The sequence below is a fragment of the Elephas maximus genome, chromosome 1 (genome assembly GCF_024166365.1).
Source record: "Elephas maximus indicus isolate mEleMax1 chromosome 1, mEleMax1 primary haplotype, whole genome shotgun sequence".
In the NCBI taxonomy this organism is placed as follows: domain Eukaryota; kingdom Metazoa; phylum Chordata; class Mammalia; order Proboscidea; family Elephantidae; genus Elephas; species Elephas maximus.
The window spans coordinates 136,468,793-136,478,889 of NC_064819.1; the positions used below are offsets into that span (position 1 = coordinate 136,468,793).

At 47.5% G+C, this 10,097-nt stretch overlaps 1 protein-coding gene across 1 annotated transcript in view; it reads right to left on the reverse strand.

The window, feature by feature from the left end:
- LOC126070023 (KH homology domain-containing protein 1-like) overlaps positions 1-437 on the reverse strand; it is an 824-nt gene extending 387 nt beyond the window's left edge. Inside the window, exons 1-2 of the mRNA XM_049873779.1 lie at positions 317-437; positions 1-149 (exon numbers count right to left, since the gene is read on the reverse strand). The exon at positions 1-149 is cut by the window's left edge and continues 34 nt beyond it. Of these exons, the coding sequence (XP_049729736.1) occupies positions 1-149; positions 317-437 (270 nt within the window). The remainder of the gene's footprint in view (positions 150-316) is intronic.
- Between the last annotated feature and the right edge of the window lie 9,660 nt (positions 438-10,097).

Genomic DNA, 10,097 nt, shown 5'->3' on the forward strand with positions numbered 1-10,097 from the left:
GCTCAGGGCCATGTTCAGCAGCCACCACCTTGCCCGAAACGGTCCGACTATTATGACGCGCGTCTGGCCAGAGGCGGAGAACCACCGTTCCAGCTGAATGAGGGTGCCACTGTGCTCCTCTATGCGGCGAAGGTCAGCGTCCCCGGGGCCTGTGTGCACGAGAGGTGGGAGGTGGGACACTCATAAGCCCCTAACACTTCCTGGGGGGCTGTCTTTCGGGGTAGGGGACAGACGGGGTGGAAGAGGAGGGCAAGGTTGGAAGCTGGGAGGAGAAGGATGGGCGTCAGGGGGCTGGACGTGCCCAAGAACCACTCACCGAAGATGCGTTCCTCCAGCTCCTCGTCCATGTAAAACACGTTTGGAGCCACAAAGTTGTCAGGCACGGTCCACCACGGCTTCTCCGTGCAAACGGTCTCCCGGTGAGCCCTTGATGCCATATCGTCCTCTGCTCGGACCTGATCCAAAATGGGGCAAGTTCAAACCCCAGTTGCTAATAAAGGACTTGGATAAAGTCAAGAGGAGGCCACGCCCTAATCTAGATAGTAATCTTTTCACAACCACACCTCTTGGACCCCCTGTGCTTCCTCCCAGAAAATCCACTTAAAGTGATTGTCTACTCTGAGCGTAATACTTTCACGGCCAAACTGAATGATTGGATCAGTTTCTTCCTTCTCTGATGCCCAAAGATCAAAAACCAAACCTGTTGCTGTGGAGTCAATTTGGACTCATAGCAACCCTAAAGAACAGAGTAAAACTGTCCCATAGAGTTTCCAAGGAGCACCTGGTGGATTTGAACTGCCTACCTTTTGGTTAGCAGCCATAACTCCTAGCCACCATGCCACCAGAGTTTCCCTCTGATGCCCAGGAAGCCAGAATTTTCTTCACCCGAATTTCAAAGGATTTTGTAGGCCATCTTACCTGCTTCTGCTGTCGTTGTTGCGATAAGTTCAGCAGAATTATTTTGTTACTTGGGGTTAGTGTCCAATTTTGATAGGACAGGAGGTCAGGATTAAGGCTGTGAGGAAAAGTCAAATTCCAGACGGGACCTGTAGAGAAAATCTGCCTTTCAGAGTATTAAAGGGAACGGCTATTAGGTTTTTGTTAGCTGACTCGGGTGAAGGATGACAGATCCAGTAATCTGATTTAGAACAATAGCTGTACATTGAGAAAAGCACTCAAGACAGTTTTTGCCTTTCCTGAGGTGCCAAAGAAATACTGTGGAGGATGAAGATGAAATGTGGTAAGTGAAAGCATCTTGAAAGCTTTTGGTTGATCACTAGGGGGCACCAAACTGTAATAATGGAAACCTCGGTAGCGTAGTGGTTAAGAATTCAGCAGCACTATAATGATAAGTAATGCAAACTGAAAAAGGGAGGAAAGGGACACCAGAAAAAGAACCTTGTTTTATTGTGTGGGGTGGCAGCTATCTGATATGGAATACAAATTCCTTCTTGCCAACTGATTAGACCAATGCAGGTCTACTGGGCATTCCTGGACCAGTAACAGTCACCATGGATGTGTAGGCCCTGATTGGTTTAGGCAGATTAGGATTCCTCCTTTGGAGTTAGGCAGGCAGGGGAGACCTATACAAAGCTGTAGCTCTGTTAGGAAAAAAGGTGGTGGATTGATACAGATTAAAAAAAAAAAAAAAATTATTAGCTTCCCCAAGACCATAAAGCTATGTAGTGGTACAGGTAGGATTCAAACACATGAGTCTCATTCTGGTGTTTGAGCTGTTAATATGACCATGATGATTCCAGGTAGTGTCCACACAGAAAGCTTTGGTGACTGGGATTTAGAGATCAGAATTACAGCCTTGACAAGGCACAATATTAATTTGATCATTCCTGGGTGTGAAAATCAGAGACAGAGAACATTCTTTTTGCAAGTGCCTTTTAAAAACAGAGTTTCTTCTCTTTCTGAGCCATCCGTCTTTACATTGTCCATTCAGAAATAAGCATAACATTCCCTTGGAGACCGGGGTGGTTTCGTTGTTTTCTTCCAGCTAAACTCAGCGATTTTCTACTGAGAATCCAGTATTTCTAACTTTCATTTAGTAACTGGCCAAAAGCTTTGAAATAAGCAAATCCTGTCAGATACAAAATATATTCCAAATTCAACCATTTCCTAACACTTCCACCACTACCCTCTGCTCCAACGCAGAGGTCTCCAGCCTAGGGTGCTGTAATCGCCTCGATTGTTGTAAGACAGAGACTGCTGGAGGAGCAGATGTACAGAACTCAAATGAGGACCAGTTAGTTGGACATTCTCTGGAGAAGAGATGCACATGTGGATTTGGCATTCCTGAGAAAGTTCTTGACTGGAAAGCCTTACTAGTCTAGTCCACTTAGTCATGGCTTGAGAGCCCTCAGGATTCTTTGCTGCCCTCCTCCACCACACCCCCAAATTTCTAGCCATCTCAGACAATGTCTGCTACCTAAAGTTGTATGGCTTCACCAGTCAGGTGGCAAAGAACTATTTTCTGTCCTCTTTTGTTCATACACACACCTTTCTTCTTGCCTCACTTGTTGGAACACATGAAGGTACAGAAGGATCATGGGGTACCTGGGAGGATCCCTTCTTTCCCAGAAGCCACTGTTTTCACACAGCCTATACCAGCCTGAACAAGCTCCTGGTGTGGGAGCAGCAGTGTGTCAAAGAAGGGTCTTTTCTGTTTGGGACTGCTTCACTTGGAAAGGACCCCCCAGAGTGCCCCCAAAGGCCAGCTCTTCACCTTATCCCACACCTCAGCACCGGGCCTGCACGCAGAAGGCCTTCCTGGGCTGGATAAGCACTTCTGAAACAATGAGGACAACCGTGTTAAAGGCCTTGCACCTTAGCTTGCTTATTTTATTGACTGTATTTGCTAGTACAGATACCATTTACGAGGAGACTTCCGGGAAACAAGTGATGCCTGCAAACCCACGATAAGCATGGATGCCTGGGAATCCACAGGAGAGATGAGTCTACCCACCAGGGCTTCCAAATAAGGATGCAGGATGGGAAGGGAGCTCAGGACTTGGTCTGTCAGGGGCTGGCTCCTGATGTGCTGCAGCATGGAGAGGCCTGTGGGATAGGGGGGCGGGGAGAGAAACAGACAGCGCCCCAGGCTGGTGAAGGGGGCCCACGACTGGGGCCTTAGGGCAGGCCCGGATCCCCACTGGATGCTGGTGGGGTAAGGGAAGTTACCCCAGCCCAGGCCTTACCGGGTGCCCCATAAACACCTGGCCCCATCCACACCTTCCGAGTCCCTTCCCGACTACAGGCAGGGGAAATGGCTGTGGTTCCGAACTTCTCCCTCTTTCCCTCCCAAACAGGCTCCAGGAGAGCTGATTCTCAGCCAACGGAGAAATTCTTGAGAAGCTAAGAGGCCACGTAACTCCTCCACGACTCCGCTACCCAACCGTGAACCCACAATTCAACCAGGGTCGCCTTCCTCGGGCCTGAAGTTCAAATTCCGAGCTCCCCAAGTTCAGGGCCATATCCAGCAGCCACCGCCTTGCAGGAATCGGCCCAACTATCATGACGCGCGTCTGGCAGGAGGCGGAGAACCACTTACCTAGCTGAAAGAGGATGCCGCTGTGCTCCTCGATGCGGCGAAGGTCAGCGTCCCGGGGGCCTGTGTGCACAAGAGGTGGGAGGTGGGACACTCATAAGCCCCTAGCACCTCCTGGGGGCGGTCATTCGGGGTAAGGGACACACGGGATGGAAGAAGAGGGGAAGGCTGGAAGCTGGGAAGGGAAGGATGGGCGCCGGGGGACTGGACGTGGGCAAGGACCACTCACCGAAGACACTCTCCTCCAGCTCCTCGTCCATGTAAAACACCAATGGAGCCACAAAGTTTTCAGGCACGTCCACCATGGCTTCTCTGTGCGAGCGGCCTCTCCGCGCACCCTCTCCGCGCGCCCTCGCTGCCTTGTGTCCACTGTTCAGACGTGATCCAGAATGGGCAAGGCCTAGGACAAGCCATTAATAAAAGACTTGAGTAAAGTCAAGAAGAGGCCACTAGTTATGCTAAATTGTGACCATTTCACATCCCCACCTCTTGGACCATCTGTGGTTCCCCTACAGAAAATCCACTCTCACTGATTGCCTACTCTGAGCATAGTCCCTTTTTGCCAAACTGGATGATTGGATCAGCTCTTACTTCTCTGATCCCCAGGAATCCAGAAGTTTCTTCACCCAAATTTCAAAGAATTTGGTATGCCCTCTAAGCTGCCTCTGCTGACATTGTTGCGATCATTTCAGCAGAGCTATTTTGTTACTTGGGGTCAGTGTCCAATTTTGATAGGACTGGAGGTCAGGATTAATGCTGTGAGGAAAATTCAAATTCCAGAAGGGACTTGTAGAAGGAAATCTGCCTTTCAGAGTGTTGAAAGGGACAGCCATTAGATTTTTGTTAACTGAATCAGGTGAAGGATGACAGATCCTGTAATCCAGTCTAGAACAATAGCTGTAAAACGATTGTTTTGCAGAAAAGGAACCTTGTTTTATCGTCTGGGGTGGAAGCTATCTGTTTCATTTCATCTTCCGCTCATTGTGAGGGCTTTGGACCAGCAGTCTTCCTCCAAAGATCACTTGCTTCTGGAAGATACTTAACATTCCTTATTCAGATTTTCTGATGAATTCCTTTCCATGAAGTCCCAAGGCAGATTCACCTCTGATTTTTTGAAGTTGAGTCTCTTCCAAAAGATGAAATCTCCAGGTTTCCAGTCATGCAGAAGCTGACTAGCTGGCTCTTTTGGAAGGGCTGCTTATACCTATCAATGATAAGGCTAGATGTATCACATGAGTCCTTTGTAATACTTTAGAAATCTGAGCTTGCTAACGTGGCAGTGTACAGGCTCAGAGGTGAAACTCTAAATGCATGAGGTAGCTTATCAGTCCCGAGAGCAGTTCACCTCACTATCATCAGGATTAATAGCAAGGTTTCAGACCTTTTCTCAAATTTAGTTTTAAAACTCATTTTTCCTTTCTGCTTTTTTTTCAGTACTGGTTTGTTTAAAAAAGAAAAAACAGTAATTTTTTTTATAAACAGGTATCTTTTACCTGTTTTTCAGTAATAACCATAGTGAAATGTGTGTCCTATCTCACTGAAGAAATAAGTTGGAATTCCTGACGTCTGGACAAGAAAAATCTAGCAGTGTTTTGTTACCATCAGAACCTTGGCTATCCATCAACGAATAGCCCAGATCCATTCTAAAAATAAGCAAACAATGTCCAGAACACATTTCTAAACCCATTCCTGTGGTCAACTGCTTTGTTGACTGTTAGAACAGTCCCATAGGGTTTCCTAGGCTGTAATCTTTAAGGGAGCTGATTGCCAGGTCTTTTCCCCTGCAGGGCATCTTGTAGGTTCCAACACTCCCCGAGAGCTTAACCGTTGAGCCACCAGTGTGCTCCATTTCAGCTTCTAGTAATCAGCAATTCTTGGTATTCCTGGGCTTCCAGATACATCGATCTGCCTCCATCATCTTCCCATAGTGCCTTTCTTTCCACTACATCTCCTTGCTCATCTCTGTGCCTGGTGTCCTTCTCCAGGAACTGGTCCCTCCTGATAACTTGTCCCAAGTACATGAGACAAAGTCTCACCATCCTTGTTTCCAAGGAGCACTCTGGCTGTAATTCTTCCAAGGCAGACTTGTTCATTCTTCTGGTAGTCCATGGTATATTCAATATTCTTTGCCAACACCATAAATCAAACAGATCGATTCTCTTCAATCTTCCTTATTCTTTGTCCAGCCTTCACATGCATATGAGGCAATTGAAAATACCATGGCTTGGGTCTAGCACACCTCAGTCCTCCAAGTGACATGCTTGCTTTTCAACACTTTAAAGAGGTCCTTGGCAACAGATTTGCCCAATGCAATATATCGTTGGATTTTTTGCCTGCTGCACCCATGGGCCTTGATTGTGGATCCAAGTAAGATGAAATCCTTGACAACTTCAATCTTTTCTCCATTTATCATGAATGTTGCTTATTGGTCCATTTGTGAGGATTTTTGTTTTCTTTGTGTTGAGGTATAATCCATCCTGAAGGCTACAGTCTTTGACCTTCACCAATTAGTGTTTCAATTCCTCCTAGCTGTCAGCAAGCAAGGTTGTGTCATCTGCATAAATTTACAGGTTGTTAATGAGTCTTTCTCCAATCCCGATGCTGTTTTCTTCTTCATATAGTTCAGCTTCTCAGATTATTTGCTCAGCACACAGATTGAATAAGTATGGTGAAAGGATACAACCTTGACGATGCACACCTTTCCTGATTTTAAACCACAAAATATTCCATTATTCTCTTTTTTTTTTTCCATTGTTTTCTTTGAATGACTGCCTCTTGGTCTATGTACAGGTTCCTCTGGAGCACAATTAAGTGCTCTGGAATTCCCGTTCTTCACAGTGTTACCCATAATTTGTTATGATCCACACAGTCAAATGCCTTTGCATAGTCAATAAAACACAGGTAAATATCCTTCTGGTATTCTCTGCTTTCAGCCAGAATCCATCTGACATCAGCAATGATATCCCTGGTTCCACATCCTCTTCTGAAACCGACCTGAATTTCTGGCAGTTCCCTGTCGATATACTGCTCCAGCAGGTAGGATTCAAAAACATGAAGTATTAGTCCAGTGTCTGAGCTATTAATATGACCATGATGATTCCAGACTGTGTCCATACAGAAAGCTTTGGTGGCTGGGATTTAGAGATGAGAATTACATTCTTGAGAAGGCACAATGTTAATGTGATCATTCCTGGGTGTGAAAGTCAGAGGCAGAGAACATTCCTTTTGGAAGTGTCTTAAAAACAGTACTTCCTCTGCTTTTTGAGCCATCCATCTTTATGTTGTCCATTCAGAAGTAAGCATAACATTCTCTTGGAGAATAGCGTGGTTTGGTTGTTTTCTTCTAGCCAAACTCAGTGTTTTTCTACTGAGAATCCAGTATTTCTAACTTGTTGAGTAACTTGCGAAAAGCTTTGAAATGAGCAAATGCTGTTTGATACAAAACATTCCAAATTCAACCATTTTCTAACACTTCCACTACTACCCTCTGCTCTAAGACACCGTGGCCTCTCCTAGAGTGCTGTAATCACCTCAATTTCTGTAAGACAGAGACTGCTGGAGGAGCAGATTTGCAGAACTCAAGTGAGGACCAGTTAGTTGGACATTCCTGAAGAAGAGATGCACATGTGGATTTGGCATTCCCGAGAAAGTTCTTGACTGGAGATTTAGGAAACCTTGCTAGTCTAGTCCATTTAGTCATGGCTTCAGGGACTTCAGGATCCTTTGCTGCCAGAAAACTACCCCTTCCCCACACCACCCCCAAATTTCTGGCAGTCTCAGACAATGCCTGGCTACCTATACTTGCATGGTTTAGCGGTCATGTGGTGAAGTACCATTTCCTGTACCCATTTGTGCATGCGTACACACTCATGCCCCACTTATCAGAGAATATGAAGGTACAAAAGGATACTGGGGTATCTGGGAAGTCCCTTCTTTCCTGGAAGCCCATTTTCACACAACCTATAGCAGCCTGAACAAGCTCCTGGTGTGGGAGCAGCAGTGTGTCAAAGAAGGGTCTTTTCTGTTTGGGACTGCTTCACTTGGAAAGGACCCCCCAGAGTGCCCCCAAAGGCCAGTTCTTCACCTTATCCCACACCTCAGCACCAGGCCTGCACGCAGAAGGCCTTCCTGGGCTGGATAAGCACTTCCGAAACAATGAGGACAACTGTGTTAAAGGCCTTGCACCTTAGCTTGCTTTTATTTTATTGACTGTATTTGCTAGTACAGATACCATTTACGAGGAGACTTCCGGGAAACAAGTGATGCCTGCAAACCCACGATAAGCATGGATGCCTGGGAATCCACAGGAGAGATGAGTCCACCCACCAAGCCTTCGAAGTAAGGCTGCAGGATGGGAAAGGAGCTCAGGACTTGGTCTGTCAGGGGCTGGCTCCTGATGTGCTGCAGCATGGAGAGGCCTGTGGGATAGGGGGGCGGGGAGAGAAACAGACAGCGCCCCAGGCTGGTGAAGGGGGCCCACGACTGGGGCCTTAGGGCAGGCCCGGATCCCCACTGGATGCTGGTGGGGTAAGGGAAGTTACCCCAGCCCAGGCCTTACCGGGTGCCCCATAAACACCTGGCCCCATCCACACCTTCCGAGTCCCTTCCCGACTACAGGCAGGGAAAATGGCTGTGGTTCCGAACCCCTCCCTCTTTCCCTCCCAAACAGGCTCCAGGAGAGCTGATTCTCAGCCAACGGAGAAATTCTTGAGAAGCCTAGAGGCCACGTAATTCCTCCATGACTCCGCCACCCAGCCGCGAACCCACAATTCAGCCAGAGTCGCCTACCTTGGGCTTGAAGTTCAAAGTCCGAGCTCCCCAAGCTCAAGGCCATGTCCAGCAGCCACCTCCTTGCCGGAATTGGTCCAACTATCATGACGCGCGTCTGGCCAGAGGCATGAACCACCGTTCCAGCTGAATGAGGGTGCCACTGTGCTCCTCGATGCGGCGAAGGTCAGCGTCCCGGGGGCCTGTGTGCACAAGAGGTGGGAGGTGGTCCACTCATAAGCCCCTAGCACCTCCTGGGGGGCGGTCATTCGGGGTAGGGACCAGGGACAGATGAGGTAGGATGAGAGGGGAAGGTTGGAAGCTGGGAAGAGGGGGTTGGGCGCCGGGAGACTGGATGTGCGCAAGAACCACTCACCGAAGATACTTTCCTCCAGCTCCTCGTCCATGTAAAACACCAATGGAGCCACAAAGTTTTCAGGTACGGTCCACCATGGCTTCTCCTTGCCAGCGGTCTCCCCTCGACTCCTAGCTGCCATGTCCTCCTCCATTCCAACCTGATCCAGAAGGGGGCAAGTTCAAGCTCCAGGCCCAGGACAATCCATTAATAAAGGACTTGGATAAAGTCAACAGGAACCCATGCCCTATGCTAAATAATGACCTTTCACAGCCCCACCTCTTAGACCACCTGTGATTCCTTTCCAGAAAATCCATTCAGATTGTCCACTCTGAGTGAGGAAAATCCTTTCATGCCAAAATGAATGAGTGGGATCAGTTCACACTTCTCTGAGGCCCAGAAAGCCAGAATTTTCTTCACTCTAACTTGAAAGGATTTTGTAGGCCACCCAAGCTGGGCATGAGCTAGGGCAGAAGTTGAGGGATGGAAGGTGCTGGAGCAGGAGGACCCCAAAACTCCCTCCCTGGATTGGAACGGACATTGCCAGCCAGCCAATGACTACCTGGAACACAAGTGTAGTCAAACAATATTGGGTTTATTTTGTGTGCTGCAGCAAGAGAGAACAAACAACACAGGAACATAGAGCCTCCTTATAAGAGGGAATTCTGGGGAGATTCTTACAGGATTTGGGTGGTTGATTCTAAAGAGGGATAAGGGAAGCACAGGCCATTTCTATCAATGGTGACAACTCGGTGGTTATCCTTGCAATTTGGATCCAGGAGGTAGGGAGATTAATGTGGTCTTGATTGCAGAGTGTCCTTGTCTCTCTCTGGCTTCAGACATAGTTACTAAGCAGCCTTTTGTATATATTGTTCCACACAGTCACTGAGCGGTCTTAATTGGTTAGAGTATTTTGCAAGAGATGTTTGTGTTTGGTAGGGAACATTAGGAGGCACAAAGGGTTTGCAGTGGACTCCTAGCCTAAAGGTTGAGGGTTTGGACCTGCCCACCTGTACTGAAGAAGGAAGGCCTGGTGATCTGCTTCTGCCAAGATTATAGCCAAGAAAGCCTTCTGGAGCAGTTTTACTCTGTCACACATGGGGTCACCATGGGTCAGAATCGACTTGAAAGCAATGTGTAGGGAACATTAGAGTCTACACATCAGCATGGCATCTGTAAGCTCCTAGAACTCATTCTTTGCTTTTTTGGTCTTGTTGTTCTTTCACTTTCTCAATTTCCCCTTTTGGCCAAAGGAAGACAAACTCTGTCCCTAGGACGTTCGTCTGTGGGTTTCAGGGTGACATCTTTGTCAGAATCCATTCATCAGAAGGCTATTCAGAGAACACTGTCTGCATCTGCACTACAGTTAGTCTCTCCTGGCACTTTTGTTGAAAGACTAGATGTTGAATCATCTGAAAA